General features: G+C 40.1%; 1 protein-coding gene across 2 annotated transcripts in view; it reads left to right on the top strand.

The window, feature by feature from the left end:
• The window catches only part of CCHR10.PART0H1orf21 (chromosome chr10.part0 C1orf21 homolog), a 1,277,964-nt gene that overhangs the window by 788,849 nt on the left and 466,309 nt on the right, over window positions 1-22,806 (top strand). For both annotated transcript variants that reach the window (XM_044085302.1, XM_044085303.1), the window contains exon 3: window positions 16,909-17,000. In XM_044085302.1, coding sequence (XP_043941237.1) covers window positions 16,909-17,000 — 92 coding nt within the window. The remainder of the gene's footprint in view (window positions 1-16,908; window positions 17,001-22,806) is intronic.

The following is a 22,806-nucleotide window of genomic DNA, read 5'->3' as shown; positions in this document are numbered from 1 at the left end:
TCCTTCTGGCCATAACCTCAGCCAGAAGAGTATCTGAGTTGCAGGCCCTCATAGCAGTACAACCATTTCTTATTTTTCATCAGGACAGAGTTTCACTGAGAACCAATCCTTCATTCATGCCAAAGGTGGTATCCAGGGTCTCACTGAACCAAGCTATTCACCTGCCTACCTTCTTTCCAAATCCACAAAACAAAGGGGAGAAACTTCTGCATACCCTGGACATTCACAGACAGTTACGCTATTGCTTGGACAGAACTAAGACTTAGAGAAAAACTGACCAGCTATTTGTAGCATATGCTGCTGGTGTACAAGGAAAAGCAATTTCCAAACAGACAATTTCAAAATGGATAGGGAATTGCATTCGATTCTGTTACTCTTTTCATGGCAAAACCGTGCCAGCTAACATTAGACCTCATTCCACCAGAGCTACAGCCACCTCCACAGCCTTCTTAAGAGGGGTGGCTACTAAGGACATTTTAGAAGCTGCTACATAGAGCTCCATGCATACATTTTCCAAGCATCACAACTTACCCGTATATTCCAGATCCAGAGCAGGCTTTGCTACGGCAGTCCTGCAGGGCATTTTAGCTACACCATCCCTTTCATAGATCCTACCACCCCCAGCTTGGCTATGGTATTCTACCCTTATGTAAGGACTGCAGATGCATCCTTGAAGGACATAGTACAGTTTTGTACCTACCATAAATGTAGATGTCCGATAGGTATGCATCTGCAGTCAGGTTTACCCTCCCTCCTTCCCCTCTGTGGTATTTCCTGGGTACTTATCCCTCTTATAGCTAGCTGGGGTTATCTATTATGGTGTATTTGTTTTATATTACTGTGCATGTTTGGAATTTTTTGCATCTCTCCAAATTTAGCCTTCCTTAGAGGGCACCTGGCATCTGGGGCAAGAAAAACTGAGGAAGATGGCGTCGGCTGACACTTTTATACCCCAGGCGCTCTGACGTTGGGGAGAGGGTGACATCAGCCGACGCCGGACCCAAACTTTGGAATCCGGCCGACCGAAGGGCTGCCTGAGGCAGGACAACCCATATGTAAGGATTGCAGATGCGTACCTATCGGACATCTACATTTATGGTAGGTACAAAACTGTACTTTTTAACCTGTGCAGCAGTAATACTGGGTGCCTGGCAACCTGCTGGTATTGTGACTGGTCCCTTGGGGGGAGGGGTAAAGTTGGCACTGAATCTGTCAGCCAGTGTATTGGCAATATCTGTTGGCTCCAGAATAGGAGGTACCATTGTGCAGTAGCTCAGAGCAAATCTGGGTATTGCCTTGGAGATTCTTTACATAACTATAGAAAGCCTTGTGGTTTTCTTTACTGTCTGCTACAGTTTTATTTTCATAGCTAGTTTTAGAGGCTTTGATGAGGAATCTCAATTTTTTGTTGAGGCTGATAAGGGAGTTTTTCAGTCTTGGGACTTCACCTTATTCTGCATTAGTTGCTTCCTTCTGTTGTAGAGTTTGTTTATGGCAGGGGACCACCAGATTGGCTTCCTTTTTTTGGAGGAGAGTGTCTTGGCTCTGTTTGGTATGGTGACATCCATGCATTTGTGTACGTGTTCGTACAGTGCAATGTATGATTCGGCAGTCATGCAACTGATCTCCATTTGCATGGGTGCCATGAAGTTAGCCACCTGTGGTTTTGGAGCCCAAAGTTAGCTCTTGAGGTTTTCATGGTGGTTACCTTTGCAGAGGGGATGTGGATTTCCAAGGTGATTAGTTTGTGGTCAGATCTAACCAGGAAGGAGTTGACTATTGGTGTAGAGCAACGGTTGCCTATGTTAGTAATGACCAGGTCAAGGATGTTGCTACCTCTAGTGGGGATAAGAATGAGCTGGTCCAGGGCACTGGAATTAATGAATTCCAAGAAACGGGCAAGTGTATTGGTACATGAGTAGTTTTCCTAGTTAATGGAGGGGTAGTTGAAGTCGCCCAGTATGAGTGTTAGGTTGGACCCTAATATTTTCCAGGGTGCTTAGGAACATGGAGTGTGAGTCTTGGGACATGGTTCATGACCTATAGCAGGCTATGACCTGAATCACTGTCTTACCCAATGCTAGCTGCACCTGAAGTATCTCAGATGAGTTATGTTGGGCTACTAGTCTGGAGGTTTGCGCATCCTTTATGAATATGGAAACACCACCACCTTTGGAGCTTCAGTCCAAGTTCTGGGGCCGAAAGGTGTGGAGTGATAGCCTGGTAGTGCAGGGATGCTTTCTGCTGTCTTGAACCAGATTCTGTTACGGCACAAATGTCGATGCTCTCCATTTTAAGGAGTGCTTCGAGAGAGTGCATTTTGAGATTTAGACTTCTAGCATTGAGCAGCATGACCCTAAGGTTGCATTTGTTTGTAGCTGTTATAGTGGTAATTTGGTCTTTGGAACACCACCTAAAAAAGGCGCTATAGGGATGGCAAGAGTCTTAGCCAGTATCCGGAAGCCCAGTGGGTTACAGATGCACGCCATCTCTGGCAAAGCATTGAGGTCTGTCAATCATGTCATCCCAGGCAGACAGATACCGGATCCTGTTAGAATGACACCAGAAACTTAGCAAATTGTTGAAATCAATCATTTTCTGCTTGTACTGTGGTATCATTCTGGATGATGGTAGGATGCTGCTCAGGCTGGGGTCATACCTGCCTGGGCTACATAATCTGAGAGTTCCTCCATGTCTGTTTTCATGTAGTCCAGGGAGGTACATCTGAGGTCATTCACACCCACATGTACAATGACAGAGTCATATTTGTACTTCTTGTTGAGGGACCTGAGTGTGTGCATTATGTGGTGGATCCTGGCACCTGACAGGCAGCTGACTGTTACTTTCTCCCTATTCAACCTAGTGAGTGGGACATCAGTGTGCTTCACTATCGAGTCACCTATGACTAGTGTGTCGGGCATGCTGTTTTGCCTTAAGGGCTTTAGTTGAGTGGCACTCTGTTTAGGAGAGTTATGTCTCATGATTAGTGTTGTGTTGTGTTGTGGTGGTTGAGTGTGTTTCTGCCTTGGAGGTCTCTACTGTTTGGGTAGATTTTTATTGAGAGCCTCCGTGAAGGTGGGTGTGTGGTTTGTGTTTTTATGTGAAGGTAGTACTGGTGTGTGTTCTGGAGGGCTATGTGTTCCATGTGGTGTGGTGCAAGTGTTGACCTTCTCCTCTTGACCAGGTATTCCGGTCATGGCTGCAGAGTGCGTGGCTTCCAGTTTGGATATATAAGTGCATTTCTCGCAAGTCTGAGTGTTGGGAGGTAAGAGGAGAAGGTTGTCAGTGCACATGAGGCAGTTGCTACATTGCCTCAGGATGCCCAAGTTCACCAGGTTAATAGGAGAATGCACAGGGGACTGAGCTTTAGACATGCCTGGAGGGGTGGGCATTAATAATAAGTAGGGGAGCTGTTTCCTTGTAGAACGTTTAGTGCTAGTAGCACTTTTGTGTGCCACAATAATTGCTACAAGAAGTCTGGTAAAGTGCTAGACTAATAAGCTAGTAAAAGTGCAAGAGAAGAGAGAACTAGTAGATCTAAGGGAAAAATTGAAGAGCAGACTTTGGCACCACTCAGAAGCTTACAAACAGTCCTGGATGCAGCAAATCTGTATGTGGACTAGACTAGTTACAGGGAAGGTGGGAAACAAGGGCAAACATGGGCTTTTAAACCAGAAAGTTGAAAGAGATGAAGTAACTGCCCAAACGGCCAATTTCTGGGCCAGAAACCACTCCTCTTGTGGTATATGGGCTACCTAGTGCTTACCACTCCCACTGATAAGCTAGAAGGCTTCCCTCCAACACAGAAAGGCTTGGTGGGCTCGGAATCTTACATACAGTCCTGGATACAGCAAGTCTGTATCTGGACTAGTCTAGTTACAGGAAAGGCGGGAAAAGTGCAAATTCGGGCTTTTAAACCAGAAAGTTGAAAGAGATGGAAAAACTGCCCAAATGGCCAATATACTACAATTTCCCGGCCAGAAACCACTCCTCTTGTGGTAGATAGGCTACCTAGTGCTTACTACTCCCACTGATAAATTAAAAGGGTTCGCTCCAATGCAGAAAGGCTTGGGGAGGCTCAGAAGCTTACAAACAGTCCTTGATGGAGCATATCTGTATCTGGATTAGACTAGTTACAGGAAAGGCAGGAAACAAGCTTAGAATTATTATTATTATTTTTTTTCAGTAAAGTGGAAGGGAGAAAGGAGGAGCAAAAGATAATTCAAGGTTAAAAAAACTAAGTGGGTTGGCCTTCTCAAATGTTCTGTCTGTATTGGGTAGAATGAGCTAATGACACTAGACTGAGAGGAGTGTCCCAGATTAAATTTACAGTAGGGGCAGGCAACTGCAAAACCACCAAGTATAACAGGATACCAATAAGGAGGGAGGGTGGGAAACTAAATCAGTTATATGATACACTCCTTGGCAGAAAATCAGAACAAACAAACACAAGCAGATGTTTAACAAATGGAGAAAATTTCCATTCAGTACCTCAAACACAGTGAAAATAGCTAGAAACGATTTACAAACAGTGTGACAGTAAAAACCTTATTTAACCTTATTGTTAATGTTATTAAATGTTTGCCTCCTCTCCACAAAACCACATTGATCCATATCTTTCAATGTTGGCATCACCTTTGCCATTATAGACATAAACACTTTGTAATCATGGTTTAGTATTGAAATGGGCCTGTATGAAGCTGGATCTGATGGATCTTTACCCTCTTTAGGTATTACAGATACCACCTCTTTCTTCCAGGATGTTGGTACTTCTCCTCCTCTTAAAATACTGCTAAACAAAACCTTCCAGATCTTTATCAGTTTATCCCCCTAGCTTCTAAACTTCCACAGGAATACCATCTCTTCCCGAAACTGTGCTGTAGATTGGTTATACATAATTTTTATCTCATCTCCTGCTATCCTGTTAGTTACTGAACCTCATCTACATCTAACTTTGGCATATTTAATTCTTCCATAAACATTTCCATTTGTACCATTTCTTGAGTTCCATGTTTATCTACTTTATGCAGACTTTCATAAAATTTTCAAAATATTTCTAGTACGTCTAAAGGATCTCTTGGAATCTTCTTTGTTGTAGGCTCCCTAAGCTTGGCGACAACCCTTTCTACTTTCTTTTGCCTGAGCCATTGTGCTAAAAGTCTTTGTGCTCTGGAGTTATCAAAAACAGTTGCTTAACAGCAGTCTTTCTAATCTCATCCGTATTATCGAGATAATCCCTTATTTTCTGTTTAGCATTCTGCAGTTGTTCCTCTTCTTCTGTGAGATACCCTCTATTCTGCAATCCTTTAACTTTTTTCAGTCCCTCTAAATAATTCTTGTTACTTCTTAACCATATCTCTTTCTTTTATTTCCATCCAAGTTTTAAACACCACTTTAATTTTATCCCATTCCCTAGTTATATTTTCAGAAGAAATTTCTATTTCTTGTAATAACTCCCAAATAATCTCCACTACCCTTTCTTTGAATTCCTCTCTTTTCAACAGATAGGTGGGAAAGTACCACTGTCTCATTTTATTTCATTACCCTGCATTTTTATTTTTGTTATTGGTGCACATCTGTGAAGTATTCTCATCTCCAAATTGTGTCTAAGCATTATTACTTTATCTGCTGCTTTGTACCCTAGACATAGCTTTCAACTCTCCAGATTTTTGCAGAATGTCCAGATTTTTTACTCATATTTTTGGTCTGTTTCCGAAGTCATTGTGGACTGAACTCAGAAAATAACAGCAGAGATTTGATTTTCAGACTTCATATCCTTCAGAAAATTCCTGCTAATGTAAAACCTGTTTTCTATCAACTTTTTCAGTGTGTTGTAAGAGCAATATTTAAAAAGTGCCCCTGTTTTTGGGCTTCTGCCCCCCCCCCCCATTGTTTGTTGCTTTGTCCAGATTTCTTGCTCTAAGATTTTGAGTGGTATGACACTAGACCTTGTGTGTACAGCTTCATTTTCAATTTCAAGATCTTATTTCATAAGTATTATACAAGTGTAAAGGAAAGTATAGAATATTAATGCAATAATACGCTAGCAGTGAATGATAACTCAACAATTCAGTGAAAAGAACTCTTGAGCAAAATGTGCTTCAAGCAATATACAGCAAGTTTAAAAACATCCAACAGACCAATGCAAAAATAAATTCCTACAAAACTTTCTTCAAATAACCACAGAAATCCCCCCCCCCCCCAAAAAAAACTAAACAAAAATAAATAACTGAATAATCAAACTGGTAGTAGAAAACATACCTCTCAAGCTGCTAATATTGAAAATAGGAACACAGACACTTGAAAGTAGGTACATCCAGACAAAAATCTGGACATCTGATTAGCATAAAATTTGAACACCAAACGGCATGCAACTCTTCCCGCTTCTAGTTGGAATGTAGGAAGGATACTTTTCAGAAACACAGTGGAAAAATATAAGCTTATTATCAAAGAAGTGTAACATCTGCAGACTTTAATGAACTGTATCACAAAATTCTACCACACAAGATCATTTATTTTTGCTGCAGAAAAAGGGAGATGTAAGATGTGTGTCCTCTGTCTTTAAGTTATTGTTGCCACTAGTACGTTTATAATCTAGTGCGATTTTCTGTGTACTAGACAACTTTGAAAGTCAAAAGAGATGAGAAAGATTCAGAAAATTGTGTGAAGGGATAAATCAAGTATGAAAATGGGGGCATACCTCCAAAAATAGGGACTTCCTGTACTGGGGCAAACCAGGACTAAAAAATAGGAACAATCCTCCAAAACAGGGACATTTAAGAGGTCTGGTAGCAAAGCTGAAAAAGCTTATGCCTTCTGAGCTTGGATCTTATACAGTTCCAAACAACTTGCAGTTACGAAAAATCTAAGAGGGAATAAAATTCAGGGAGCAGCCAGCTGTGTCTACTACAGACTTTACTGACCAGTTGTACTGTTTGTGGCTATCATTTAGACATGTAAATATTAAGGAACTAACTTTGGAGTGAGCCCTGAAAGTAGAGGAGTTATTAGGGCTGCATGAGTCATATTTTCAGGAGAAGGTCCCAGAGAGATGGTCGGAATTTACTAGGAAGGGGATAACAAACAGGATGTGGCAAGTGAGAGCAAAATCTAGAAGACCATTATAGGGACAGTTAGCTCAAGTGTGCTGCTGTTTACGAAGTCGAGAAATCTGTGGGCGGATTTGTTGTTGCTAGTAAGTTTATGTTTGCTAGTTTAAGTGTGGGCAGTTGAAGTTTCCATGTCCAAGGTATTTGGTTTGATGATTACATTTTCTGATTAAGATGTTCTGCACATTCCGAGGGTGCCACAATTGGAGAATGGTATGCAGTGGATGAAACTTGTAGGACCTCTGTATCTTTTCAAATCTTGAGCATGACTTCTCTGAGCCAAGCATGGTACCCTTATACTTCAGTTAAATGGTCTGCACACCAGTAGGATTTGACTGTCTGACTCTAACTCGAGATGGATTTCATTTGCAAGAAAACACACTAACAAGGATGTAAACTTGTGTGTTACTTATAAAAAATTACTGCAACATAGCCATCTCTGTGGCATATAGGGGTAAATTTCAGGCTGTAACACAGGTAACGACATTTTCAAGTAGTGGCACAGGCACATGTGGGAGCTGGAAGGGGAAGATGGGAGTTAGCAGCCAGTATTGGCTCGACCACACTAGGGTAACAGGGGCTGCTCTGTCTTGGTACCTGGGCGACATCTAGTGAGAGCTGTAGATATTTCACTGCGGAGCATGATGCTGTGAGCATGCCTTACTTGCCTGCATTGACATAAACTGAGAGAACATGCAGAAGCATACTCCATGTGACCATCAGCATGGAAGCCAGCGTTAATTTGGCTGTCTTAAACAGGATGGGAGGTGCCCCTGAGGGGAAGGGTAGGCTGCCCCACCAGACTGGTAAGCTGACCTGCTGCCTGCCACTCAGCTCTTACCTTGAGGGAACTAATGGGATAATAAGGAACCCTTGACAGAAATTAATGGGTTGAAAACTCTTGCCTTATCTAATATGCCTAGGTCTTGCCCCCCCCCCCCAAACAGAATGGATGGGACATTTAGAAGGCAGTGGAGCCATCAGGCAGGTCCAGTAGGGAACAACAAAATGCTGCAACAATCCTTGTAATAACTGGAATATCCTGATACAAGACAAGGTGAAGAATGCATAGTACAAAACATCAGAGTGCAGATACCACTCTTGAAGTTCAGTTGATTTAATGGTTGTATCCCCCTGATACCATGCAGCCCAAGACCATATTAATCTTCACCACAGCCCACTAGCAGTATGTTATGTGACTGAAGTTATAGGTGACAACTCCAAAATCTATTTCTTAGATTTCTACAGCTCAATTCACTAGTTTGTATTTTGTTCCTGTATCCCTCTCCCTCCACCATTAGCATTATGTTGTACACTTGCACATGTTGTACACTTGCACATCTTTATATAGTTCATAATTTCTCCATTTTCTAACTTCGTGAACTCACAAGACGTGTCCATTTCAGAGGTGGAACACAAACATTATCTGGTCAAGTGATTTGCTTACAACTTAGTTTTCACATGTGGTCCAGTGAGCCTTCCTGCCCCAACCTGAGGCAGTAGCAAAGAGCACAGAGTAAGGTTATAAATCAACCATATTGGGCACACTTTTTCTAAAAGGGCTAGTCCTAATGGACATCTCTTTCCTCCCAGTCATTGGATTTTGCTTCCTGTCACCTGATTTTTCGCTGTCCTTACTAAGTAGAGTCCCCACCCCCGTTACCCACATTTTCCTACGTAGTGGTGTTTTAGAGGCCATGTTGAAGTCCAGGTACACTGTATTGTCTGGGATTTTTTTTTTGACTGCTGCACTTGTTCACAAGTTATAGACTTGAATATATCTTTAGGGAGTGAGATCTGCTGACCAACAACTTCTAGTGGGAGCAGCCAGTTGACAAAATATACAGCCAGCCAATGCTCAATCTGATCAAATCAGGTCCCTGCAGGAAAGGGATAATGCACCTTAAGGTGTACCTCAGAGGTCAAATGTTAAGAAAGGGCTTTGAAGGAGTTCACCAAACAAGATATTTCAAATTGTGCAAACAAATACTGTCTCGGACTTCATTTTTCCACAAACTGCAGGGATATCCTAGACCTGTTTCTAACTAAAACACATGTGGCTGGGGTTTAAGTAGCCTCCCTGGAGTCACAAGGTCATTGGGAAGTGAGATGCAGTGGTTGATGGCCCACTTTTTTCACTTTATAATAAGAGTCAAATTGTCAGAAAAGCACTCCTGCACCTGTTATCATCTGTTCTGGAGGCTTCTCTTGATTCCTTTGCATCCACTTCCACTGCACCAGATTCCCAGCCACCAGCTCCTAAAAGGCCTGACAGGTTTTTAGAAAGTACCTGAGGTCTAGACATTTCTTTACAGAAACCCCATGTCAGACCCCTCTGTGTCTTCCCTGTACACAAAAATGCTCTATAAGTTACCACCTGTTACCAATGCTCTTCCCTCTGATAAAGGCAGCAGGGCAGTGGTAAGAAAAAGGTTTGTGTCTTCTATGCTCGCCTTTAGACCTCTGAATTATTGGACTCAAATGGCTAAACATTTTATGTCTGTTCAGGACAATTTAAGTAAAACATTATCCTTTCCCAGGAACCCGCCAGTAGTAAACAACAGGCTTTATCTAAGTTGCTGAATCTTCCCAAGTAGCGAGGTGTATCATTAAATGCAGCTGTGATGCACAGGTTCTAAGCAGGAGATATACCTTTTTACATTCCCAGGCCCTTGCTAAGGATATTGGGGCAAAACTCCTAGAATCTACCTTAAACAAGAACCTTCTGTTTGGTTCGGCTGCAGACAGTCTTTTCAAACATTTTTCAGGAACAGGGTAAAATAATGAAGGGTTGGAGACAGATCTTTATTACTTCTGTGAGAAAATACCAAAGGAATTACCCTGCAAAACCCACTTCCTTCACTTACAGAGAATCAAGGCCTTCTCATAAGGCCAAGAAAATGCCTAGGAACGTATTATAGGACAAACCAGACACAGAGACCTCCTTACACAGATAGGTCTGTCTGACTACATTCTGGCCCCCCTCCACACCTCTCAGTCCATCCCTTCCCCTATCCAAAAGACTCTCCTCAACACTAAAAAAAATGGCAATGGCCACTCATCACTTCAGACAAACTCGTGCTTTCTTGTCCTTCAGAATGTGTACAGAACGACCTGGAAAGAAGTTGCCTCCATTCATTGGCATCTCCTCCCCGTCCTCCACAAAATCAGATACAGTTGCTCTATCCCATCATTCAAGTTTTACTGGAACAAGGCACAGTAGAACTGGTGCCGCCATAATATGAGGGAAAAGGGTTCTATTCAAGACTATTCCTCATCCCAAGAAAAGGAAAGTGGAGACTGAAACTGGATCTCTCCACCCTCAACATCTTTCAAGTTGTTGTCCCTGTAAATGCTGCTTCCTTTCATTCTTCCACAAGCCTTCCTGGCATCTGTGGATGTAAAGAATGCCTGTCTCCACATTTCTATTCACACACCCTACAGGAAATTTCTGAGGTTTTCTACTGGCTCATCACATTTTCAGTGTTCTGCTTTGCCTTTTTTTGCCCCAGAGTCTTCAGAAAGTGAGCCTCGCCTCAGTCATAGCTTACTGCAGGACTCAAGGGATTCAGACATTCTCTTATGTGGACAATCTGTTAATACATGCAACTTATCAACAGATACTCCTGACTCTTCTCAAATTCACCCTGACTCTAATTTGGGGCCTGGGTTTCACAATCAACCTAAAAGTCAGCAATGAAGCCAACCCAAGGCCTTGTTTTCTTGCAGCAAAGACTGGACACTAAACTCATGCAGGCCTTTCTTCTGCCAAAGTGCAAAACCTAACCAGTTTCATTTCTCTTCTTTCTCCTCAGTCCTGTACTGCAAGGGAGATCCACAGAGCACTGGGATTCATGGCAGCAATGAATTCCTTTGCCAGACTCCATATGACAAAGTTCCAGTGTTACTGAAATCCACCCTGTCCCAACATTCTAATTCCCTGGACTCGCAGGTTCCTCTCCCACCTTATTTTAAGAAGGAAATATTGTGGTGGATTTGACAGATAAAGCTAAACCTGGTTGTTACTTTCAAACCACAGAAACCACAGCAGGGGCTGCACACAGAGGTATCAGACAATACATGAGGAGCATGGGCAGGTAACCTAAAAGTGCAGAGGCAACGGCCTGCAAATCTAAGATCAGTGCACATCAGTCTGAAGGAGATGAGGCACTAATGCAGGCCCTGTAGATTCTCACATTCTTGGAAACCAGGTCCTGTAAATGTTCACAGATCACACAATGGTCACATGGTACATAAACAAGCAGGGGCACCAATGTGCAGACTGGCTCTTTTGGTATGAAAGCAGAACACAAAAGCAAACCTTTCCCTTCAAGTGGTCCACATTCACTGACAGGACTTTCTAAACTGATCAAAGGAAGATCTCCACAAATGGATGCTGAACAGGGAGATCTTGCTCTTTTTGCCTCCATAGATAACTAACAACTTCTGCTTTTTTGCACTAGGACCTATTGCCCTCAACCTTGGAAAATGGATGCAATTTCCTTTCATTGGAAAGGGAGTTTCTTGTAGGCCTTCCCTCCATTTCCTAAGGTTTTATTAAAGATCCAAAGAGAAAACCCAAAGATCTTGCTAGTGACTCCCTGTTGGCCAAGGCAGCATTGGTTCCTCCTCCGAAAATACCTAGCCAAGGGCCATCACCAAAAGCATCCATCCAGAGTGGACTTGGTCACACAGCTGAAGGGCACAACACTTCATCTCAGTCTGTTATCCCTCAACCTGATATGACGGATGATAGGATTCTGATCCCTTTCAGACACCTGTTTTCTGAGGACATGTTTAAAAGGTGTACTCACCCTGAAACCTCCAGGGAAGGTTATCCCTCCTGCTTGGGACCTCATCTTTGTGCTGGAAAAACTCACTGCTCTTCCTTTCGAACCTGCCGAATCCGCCGCTCGAAAATTCTGTACTTGGGAAAACTATTCTAAGATTGGTCTCACTCGAGTCTGTGAGCTACAGGCTGTTATGGCAATCCCCCCCTTCCTTATTTTTCATAAGGACAGAGTTTCTTTAATGGCCAGTCCCTCCTTCATGCCTAAAGTAGTAAATGAACCGTCTGTCATTCAGGCCTTAAATCTTCTCACTTTCTTCCCTATTCCAAAAAAATAAATAAATAATGGAGAAATGATTCTACAGTCTCTGAATATACATAAACCTCCCAGATTGTACCTGCATAAGAGTAAGGATATCTGTATATCTTGTCATTTGTTTGTTTCTTTCCAAGAATCCAAGTTGGGAAACCCAGTTTCAAATCAGAATATTAATAACTGGATTTCTAACTCAACTTCCTTTTGCTGCATTCAGCAATACAAATCCTTACCCTCTCCAGTAAAGGCGTATTCTCCTATCTCACTTACATTGACCCTTCAAACCTCTTAAACTTTGGGAATAACCCAACAGTTTTGAATACTGCAACAGTGATCAGTACGGCAGTTAATGTGGTAAGTTCTTGCACAGCTGTACATTTTCTTACTCCTAGCTTTTTGTAGTCTATTCTTTCCACCCCCCTAAATCCCTCACCAAGCGTTGCATTTCCTTCATCCAGGCATGTATATACCCCCTGTCATGTGTGCCGATTCTCATCTCAACACAAACTCTCATTGCTTTCTGTGTTTCTTCCGTTTTACGCCCCTTTAATTCAGTGCAATGAAAAGTGAAAGCACGGGTTACATTTTATCTGATTAATGGCAGAAGGAGAATTATACCTGTTTAGTTTAACCTTTTAAATGCTTTAACATTCTACCTCCCCTCATCCTTTTTCCACCTATCCCATGCCATTTTGATTGTCCCTCTTTATTCCCTCTCCACTATACATTCTGCAGGTTCACAACCCTCTCAATGAAAAAGTAATTTAAGACATCAAAGAAACAACTACATAGACAGTAAGATTCAGGTTAGTAATTAAGGTGTCTACCACTATTACTAGTGACAGGAGAGTAAATGTGAAGCAAAAGACGTAATGCACAGCACAAGTATAACTTGTAATGCAGCCATTTGTAACAATTATAGCCTGGTCTTGTACATGTAAAACATATATATTTCTTCCACTGCGTAACCTTCATTTCTGAGAAGGGTTGTACTTTAATTTAGTGATGTCAGTCTTTTAAATTTCTGCTAGTAGCAGAATATTTGCTCCTATCCCCGATTATGGCATGGCTGCATGGGGAGATGCTTATTCATGTACTATGTGTTATGTGCGAAAAGATGTTACGCCTCATGTCAGAGAACGTAGTGGGATGGTGCTCCATGATAAATAAATGTCGTACTCTTCAGTGTTTAGTTTTTGTGTTTCTGCATTTATTTCTAAGCTCAGCAAAGTCTTGCCTGCCTTTATTGTAGAGTAAAGTAAAGAAGAGAAGACATAAAGCTGCTAAAAAGCTTTATTCTATCACAGTGCATTTGCATCCATGCAATCCCGATTTGCATGTTATGCAGCTCTGAGAAAATCATAGTGTTCCTGGGTCACCCCTCATTGCATTTACATAGTAGAGTTACCTAGGTGTTATGTGAGTAAAGTAAATGTGGAGGGTTACTGACTACATTTAAATAATTCACTGTGTTTAGGTGGTACTACGTGCCACTATTATAGCAAAGGTACAGTACTACACCCAGATCTGCTTGTCATGTACTGATGGATCCTAGCAGGCAGTCTATGTATGTAATTATTTATTGTTTGGTAACTGGGGTAGTGGACCCATTGCATCATGAAAACATGTATATAGGCATGGTTAGACAGGTACAATATAATGTACCTTGTTAAAGTACAGGACACAGTGTTAGTCAGCTGTGTTAACAGATTGTAAAAATGCACATTAACAAAGCAAAGGGGGAATCATAAAGGTTACTAGAAGGTGTACAAATTGTGCACACCTTGATTAACCTTTTTGAATAAATAGACAGCAAAAACATTGCAGTAGGACTGACTATGAATTCAAAAACTTATCTCAAGGTACACAGATATGTACACCTTGTGGTAACCGTTATGAATACCCCCAACTTTTTCACCTGTTTCCAGCATGTGCACCTTGGCAAAATTCAGTTGTGTACAAGGCAGTATTTGTGAGTGTTTACAAAGTGTGTCATTGCTAGAATGCATCATTTAACTTTGCAGCTTTGCAGTAATATATTTGTGTATACAATATTTACTTGAAGTGATGCCTGCTTTTCATGTATGAAACTTCTAGATAAATTGGCACATTTTGGGGTTTTACTTTCTTGCAGGTTGCTGAGGGATCTTTGTTATTTTTTTGGACAAATTCATAAAAGGCATCATAATCAAGTCCAAACATTCAGAAAAGGCAAAACATTCGAATGACTTCTTACTACTTTTACATTCCTTTTGGTTTTCTTTTGGCCTGTCTTCATCAAGTGTCAGACTTCCCTGTGTTATTTCTAGTTCCTGTCATTTATTTATCCTGTCTTGTCCCTGTATTTTTTTCTAGTCTCTTTCTTGAAAATTTGCAAGCATCATTCTGTACTACTTATGTTATATTTTATTTGTATGACTTGTCTGTTGTCAAAATGTATACTTGTAATGTTCTTACACACCCTTAAATGTATATTGCTGTTATGTTCAGCCATCGTTTTATTTTGTTTAAACTCTGGTTGTACTTTTGTATTTTGCTGTGTGTGGAACTTCTGGTCCCAGACCTCCACTGAATAGTGGCAAACACACAGTCAGATTATTTCTGTTAGCAAATAATAATAAATAAATCCATATAAAAAGCATTTTACTGAAACTCGGTGGATGCAAAAAATGAACAAAACATAATTATTGATGGGATTTCTTATGGGAAGCCAAGCCTTCTGTACTTGAGACCATCTTCTCACATACACCGTAACCCATAACCCTAATTTTGAACCTATGCCTCACTTTAAGCATAACCAAAAGTAGGACCTTGACTGTAACCCTAAACAACACCCCCCCCCCCTTCTCAAACATTGAAGTCAGTAATTGTTACATTTTATCAGATCTCATTTGACAACCAAATGGCATTTCATTGAATGTGACATGCACTTGCATGGATTCTTTGTTAGGGTGTGAGACATCCCATTGTTTTAGCCTGGCAGTTAGAGCAGAGGATTTAGGCTAGGAGCTGTTAACAAGCTGCTTCCTGTATTCCAAGGTTTGATTCCTTCAGCCTTAATTTCCCTACTTTGCAAAATCTGATCAAGTCACGTAACCAGACGTTGGTCTGGGGAAACTGGAAGATTGGGCTAGGATCATAAATGGTCTTCTGACCAGCATGCCTAGTAGCTACCTAAGAACCTATGTTTGAATTCCCATTCAATGTAATGTCCACTGAAAGTGAATATGACCAAAAGGAGTTAAGTAAATTATTGCTGACCACACTGTGTGCACAAGTAACATTCACCTCCTCTGATTAAGACATTTTGACAGTACAGCACAGTTCTCTAGATAATGGTAGTTGGGGTTCCATGATAGTCCATCGATATAGATTTGTTGGTTACCATTTTCAGTAACAGTTGTGCTACTGTTGTTAATGTATGTTCCTATAGACAAATGCTTTGTTTGTTACCAGTCTGTTTAGATCCCCATCTATCCACCCACTTCAAGTACTGCTGTGGCCCAGTTGTGGACCTCTGGTTCAGCATTAAATCTGTGTGTCAGCATTTGCTGTAGTGTTTGTATGGCAGCAGCAGTTTGCTGTACATGTTAAGTAGTTGTTCTGGGAATGGAGTATGCAGATGTCCTTCCTTGTCACTGTTGCAGTATTCTTTACAAAATGGATATCCTGACTAGGATAGCCGAATGTCTGGCCAACATACCAAAGCCTTTATATCTTCTGGGCACAGGGCCGGCCTTAGGCATAGGCCAACTAGGCGGCCGCCTAGGGCGCCGCTGTAGCAGGGGCGCTTTTCCAGTATTTATTTGATGTAGGTAGACCAGGTTGGGGGCAACTGTATGGTGTGGTGGGGCGCTGTGGAGCCCTTTTGCCTAGGGCACTAGCTGACCTAAGGCCGCTGCTCAGGCATATGCCTTGTATCCACTGTGTGAGGTACGTGTGTGACATATGCCCACGTACTCCTCAGAAGTGACTTACCCCAGGCAAATGGAAATAATGCTACAGGAAGCAACGTACACATCCAGGAAGGGAAGAAAAGGATACCCCTTAGCCAGAAACAGCAACTGAAGGTAATGCTGGGAAGGAGGAAGGGGCAGAATACTGCAACAGCGGGAAGTAGAACATCTACTGCTATGGTAAGATTTTACACAACTGTACTATGTCCTTCCTTATTACTGTTGTAGTGCTGTTTACAAAAAGGGAGTATGAGAGTTAAGAGGAAGACTGGGAGGATGAAGGTACTTGGGAACCTTCCAGAAACCCATGTAATGTGGCCCTGCGAAACCCACCCAGGTTTTAGAAATGACATCCAACTTGTGATGTTTAGTAAAGGTGTGAACAGAAGACCAAGCAGCAACTTCCAAAATAGTTCTAGCGTCCAGACCCTTGAAAAAAGCACCAGAAGAGGCAACTGCCCTGGTGGAATGTGCCGCTTGTCATGAAAAAACAGGAGGAATACTGCAGTGGTGAGAAGTAGGGCATCTACTGTTACGCTAAGGTCTTACAAAACTATACTTCACTAACTTTCTTGCAACTTCATGGGGTGATGTGGGGAATTAGTAAATTGTTTGACTGAGTGCTGCTTATTTTGTCTGTTGAATGTAGACAAGAAAAAGTGTTTTACTCCAGTATTTTCTAAATCGTTCATGTGTTGTGTTGATATCCTCAAGTATGTTTTATTTTTGTGATTCTAGATGAATACAAGATCAAACCAGTTGAAGAGGTTAAGTACATGAAAAATGGTGACAATGAAGAAAAAATAGTATCTCGAAATCAAGAAAATCTGGTGAGTATATTAATCCTTAAATACGCTTGTTTATTTTATTTCCCAGTTTCTGAAGCTGTGCCTTAAAATTCAGTCCTTTATTGTTGCTTATAAAATATGGTCGTATGTTATGTGGGTGTGCGCATATGTATAAATTACATTTCATCAACTGGGTTAGCGTGATTAGGCAGCGCCGTTTCACCAAGGGTACTTGAGGAAAGTAGCTCGACGCTTGTCTGTTGAATAATCTTACCTTTGCTGTGCATTTCAGGAAAGCAAAGCCAGTAACCGTTAGATTATTATTTGAAACCAAATCTTGTCCTTGGCCCTATCGAATGCTGTAGCCTGATAGCTATTCAGAATTATTGGAGGAGATATGGTCAGTAGTAAAAAAGTAAAGGTTAAAAAGTAGATTATTTACATATTTAACTTATGGTATGGCTTGATATAACTAATGATTGTTGCATTATGTGCAGATGATAAGGCAAGTGCATCTTTTGACACAGGGAAAGAAATGGTAGATTATTTGCATGCTACTAGAATGGAAATTGGAGTTGCTGAAAACATCCTACTGTGCTCGCAAGTGACCACTGTAGCCACTCTGTAAATGCTAGAGGACGCACTGTGTATGTTATCTGTCACTTAGAAAAAGATAAACAGCAGGTGGAAGTGTTTTAGGAAATAACAGAATTAAAATTTTATGTCATGCTTGTTTATTATTTGCAGTCCAGCTGTTCTTTTATAAAAGACATTGCTTGTGTTAAGTAAAATCTACTTATTTTAAAGAGCACTCACACCTTTGGTAAGTAGTTCATGGAGGAGGCCATTTAGAATACGATTTTGGAACTGTGCATTCCAATCTTGAAAATGTGTCTTGCATCTTGCTTTCTTTGTGTGAACGGTTAATTCCTAGGGTTCTGTAAAAATGGATAGAAACTTATAACTTGCAGTTGTTTGTCATTACACATCCTTAGTAACAGCCCGTAAATTGAAAAATAGCTAGACTTGACTCTGTGTTGAAGTATTGAAGAGCACAGACATCAAAACACAGGTGATCGATGCTGACATTTTGAAAGTATGATTACCAAAAATCCAACACATCAAAACAACTGATCACGAAATAAAAACAGTTTCTGTCACTATTTAAGATTGGGACTCACCCTTTATGTGGCCAGATCGTGCTTAGCTGATGTTACAGCCCACTTAATGGGATGTTGCTAACCACACTATAATTTACCGCATGTATGCAGTCCTGTATCGTGCGACCAACTGAATATATATTCGGGTTTTCTACTCTTGGATGTTTTATGCACTTTAGGCAAAGTATGAAGTCTGATGCAATGTAGAATTATTGTTCTTCTTAGATGACTTTGAGCAGAAAGCATTGTATACCGATTATATTTTAAAAATGTTCCAAAGTTATAGGTTCATAGGCTATTGGCCCTGGGGCCTATACAAGCCCAACCAAAAAGGTACCCTGGCTTTTGCCACCCAAGAAAATTATTTTCCTGTGCCACTGTCGAGCAGAGCCACAGAGGTGATCCCTGGGGTGAATTTCCTATTTCCCATCCAATCATCAAGATTTTTCTTGAAGAGTGCTAATGAGGAGCTTTGTTTGATGTAGATAGGTAGTTTATTCCAGAGTATGGGAAGTCTCTGGGACAGGAATCTATCCCTCCGGCATGTTCTGTTTATTGTGGTGACAAGGTTTAGGTCCCTAGAGTGTGTAGCTCGGAGGGATTGGGATTTCTTTAAGTGGAGCATGTCCAACAGCTCTGGGTTTGACATAGCTTTGTATGTTAGGCAGAGATCACCTCTTAATCGTGTGTTCCAGCAGTGGGTCACACTAGTCAAATAGATAGTTTAGTACACATATTTTTTCTTATATGGATTTATTTTCAACCTTCTTGCCAAACATTTTGGTTGTGCATATTTCAAGTGGCAGTATTGCATGTCATTTCTACATCGCTTTTGCTTAATGTCATACTGTCCTGGATGATATTTAAGGTGTAGCTACAATAATTTTGCTGATTTTATTGATGTCATTTGTGTAATGGGTTAAGATCACTGGCAACCCCGTCACAACTGTCAGTGCAGCATAAAACAATGTCATTTAATTTTGCCCAGTCACTTCAAGTGTGACCCAAGGATGGTGAGACCCAGTCTTAAATATCTCCCAGTATCCTTTTGTAATTGATTACCCAAACCACTAACACTAACGTCAGACAAACATTTTGTCTGAACAGCGGCACTGTTATGGAAGGGTTTAGGGTAAGTGTTAACACATATTCGCCCCACACATTAGTAAGGTGGAGTGGTGAGGGGTGGTGAATGTGTGCTAATTTAACCCTGCTCCATACACCTTCCCTTTAGGAAAAGTCTTTCAGTAATGCTAACACTGCACAAGACAATCAGACACACATCACATCCAGCAGCACACTTGCACAACATAAAGTATATCCCCCTCCTTAGCCTTTAGTCTTACCCAAACACACAAAACACTCTCTCACACATGAATACCAAAAAGTCACTGGGAGTCACCAATAAGAGGATCAAAGATGTTTAATGAAGAAATCCACAGCACAACCAAAACAGCAGCAATACGAGCAGAAATGTAACGCTTCAAATGACAAATAGCGTTTTCGTAATCCTTCATCAGAATAATGAAGCATATCCCTGTGGCTGCCTTATATCCCTAGTCCAATTAAAATACTAATAGAAAAATTGATTTAATTAAATAATTAACCTTTAAAAACCCATGCTGAAATACACAAACAACAATATTAAAACTTTATCTAAACTTCCATAAAAGTATTGCTCTGATCTGTTTTCGTATAATTACATGTGTTATACTCACGACTACTTCAATGAATTAATGTGTGCTTGTAACATCTGTTTAAAAATATTTTGATATCAGTAATTAATTTAAAATAGAAATCAAAATCAAAAAATCACAGTTTAGCCTGTCTTAATTTTAATACAGGTTTTAAGGAAACCATGTCATTCAGACCTGGAGGGCTGGATGCTTCTAACCAAAGTTGCCAATACAATTCACGATATTCCAGACGTGTTTCCCACATACCACCCCTCACATCTTTACCCACAGTTTCTAGAACAAAAAATGTGTATTTTGCTCCATTGCAATCTAAAGAATGCCTGTATAGTGCATTGTTCGTATTTTTCTTGCTAATTTCGTAGTAGTGTTCCTAGATTCTGTTTTTTAGTTTCCTTTCGGTCTTGCCTATGTAAAAGGAATCACATAATTTACATAGAGCTAGATAAACTAGACCATAGGTTTGGCAATTTGCATAACATTTACTGTGTAGTTTCTTGTTTCTGCTAACTAATTCTAAATAGGATGCATTATACAAAAAACTACACTGCGAGCAAGAGCCACATTTATATGTACCAAATTTCCTACCCTTATTGGCGCTATAATTTTTACTACTTGATTCAAATAGGTTTTTGAAATTCATGTCCTTCCTATAAGTAAAATTCAAAGGACTATCTCTTAGTATATCGATATCTGTAATATCCTGGAATTTTGACCATTCTCTTGAAACCACATTTTTGATAATCCCAGAATCCCCGTTATAGTCCAGGATAAAAGTATCATACTTGTTAACGTCAACTAAGGAATCCTGAACTGCATGTGTATTGTTGTTACATACTTTTCCCAAAATAGGAGAAAACCTATCCTTTCTACCTTCTTTAACTTCATTTTTCGTTGCTTCAATAAGGGAAGGTGGGTAACCTCGGTCAAGAAACATGTTGCTAATTGTTTCACATTCTGTACTAAAGGTATCTTCTTCTGAGGTCATCCTGCTTGCTCTGACAAGTTGCCCTTTTATCAAATTCTTTTTTTGAAAAAATGGATGTCCACTTGTGTAGTGTAGGTAGGAATTTGAAAAGGTTGGTTTTCTATAAATTTTGGAAGAAAATTTTCTGTCAGTCATTGTTATACAAACATCCAAGTAATGAAATTCTGTTTTACTAATTTCGTAAGTAAAATCTAAAAAAGTAGTAGTTTCTTTTAAATATGATAAAAATTCATAAAACTTTTCCTCCCCTGCTTTCCAAAATATACAAATATCGTCTAAAAAACGTTTATAAAGTGTCCAACATTCCTTAAATTCACTATTTAAAATGTAGTTAGATTCCCACCAAGACAAGATGATGATAGCATAAGTGGGGGTGCAATTCACACCCATAGCCACCCCCTGGAGTTGTTTATAAAATTTTCCCTCATAAAACATAAAATTATTATGTAAAATGATGTCCATTAAGGTAGTCGTGGCTAGAAATTCATTGTTGGAAAAATGGCCATAAGTATTGATATATTCCTCTAACCAGTTCATGCCAATATCGTGTGGAATACAACCAAATAAGTCAATGACATCTATCGTAATAAAAATTAAATTGTCATGATATAATTCAGGTTGTATTTGTCTCAAAAAATCCCGTTAATCTTTGAGAATGGTGGGCCCTTGCCAAGACAATTCTTTTAGTTTGTTATCTACAAAAATAGCAAGCGATGAAGTTACGGAACCCTCTGATGCTACTATAAGGCGGAGTGGGGGTTATAAGTACATTTATGTACTTTGGGAATGCCAAAAACAGAGGGTACCCTAGGTTTAGAAGTGAATAAAAAATCAAATTCTTGTAAAGTAATGGTACCCTCTAGTAATAAGTCATTAAGCATACATGAAATACGAGAATTGGCAATGTGAACTTCATTTAGTGAAACTAGTTCATATTTCAAAACATTGCCAAGTTCTTGTTTCATTTTAGATTCATATGATATGACATCCATAATGACCGTACCCCCTCCCTTGTCCGGTTGCATAATCCTGATGGAATCATCCCTTTTGAGTGTATCCAGAAGGACATTCTCTTCCTTAGATAAATTGGGAAATACCCTGTGTTTTGATGTATGTTTCCTTATTTCTTTTTCCATGACAACTTCAAGGTTTTTTAACTGTGGGTGAATGGGGGGATTGAATGTACTACGTTTATTTAAAATAGAATTGTTTGGTGGTAACTGGGGATGATTTTGAAAAAAATATTGTTAAGTTCTTTTTCCTAATGAACATTTTTAAGTCAATAATGGCCCTGGTAATGTTAACTTTCCTAGTAGGAATGTATTTAAAACCTTTTGAGAAAAGGTGAAAATGATCAATATTAATAGACACTGAACTATAGTTAAATATATTGTAGCCATCATAGGAAAAAATAGGATCATTGATAACTATAGTTTGTTGCTGTGAAACTCTGTCTACCAGTTTGTTCTCCTTCCTTGACCATAATGGTTGTAATTGTAATGTACAAATGGTTTGTTCCGAATTCTGTTGGACCGCCTGGGAAGGGGTGGAAAAGGTTGGTCTAAAGGGAATTCCTGATCAGACCTAACATTGTTAATATCTGATCGAACCGTATCATCGTATTCTTGATTTACATTGACTTGATCAGTGTCTTGTGTTTCTTGCTGTTTAAATCTCTGAAAATGTCTAGGTTTAGGGTAAGATGCCCCTTCCTGATACTCTTTCAAATCCCTCTCTATCTTTCCCTGTTTCCTTAAAATGTTCCCGTTGCAATTCTTATCCACCTGAGAAAAAATGCTGAAATATTTGCCTTTTTCAACATCAACAGTGAATAATGCATCTTTAAGAATATTTTCATTTATCTTGTCCATGTCCTTAATAATTAATGGTTTAATTCTTTCATTTTCATCCCTAATTGCCTTGACAATATCAAGGCCACATTGATCAAAAATATGTATCAAATTTTTATGGAACTCTGTACCCTCCATAACATTGTTGGGGTATTT

This window comes from Protopterus annectens, chromosome 10.part0, assembly GCF_019279795.1.
Source record: "Protopterus annectens isolate FY-2018-M chromosome 10.part0, PAN1.0, whole genome shotgun sequence".
NCBI lineage: Eukaryota > Metazoa > Chordata > Ceratodontiformes > Protopteridae > Protopterus > Protopterus annectens.
This window is presented reverse-complemented; position numbering and strand designations above follow the sequence as displayed.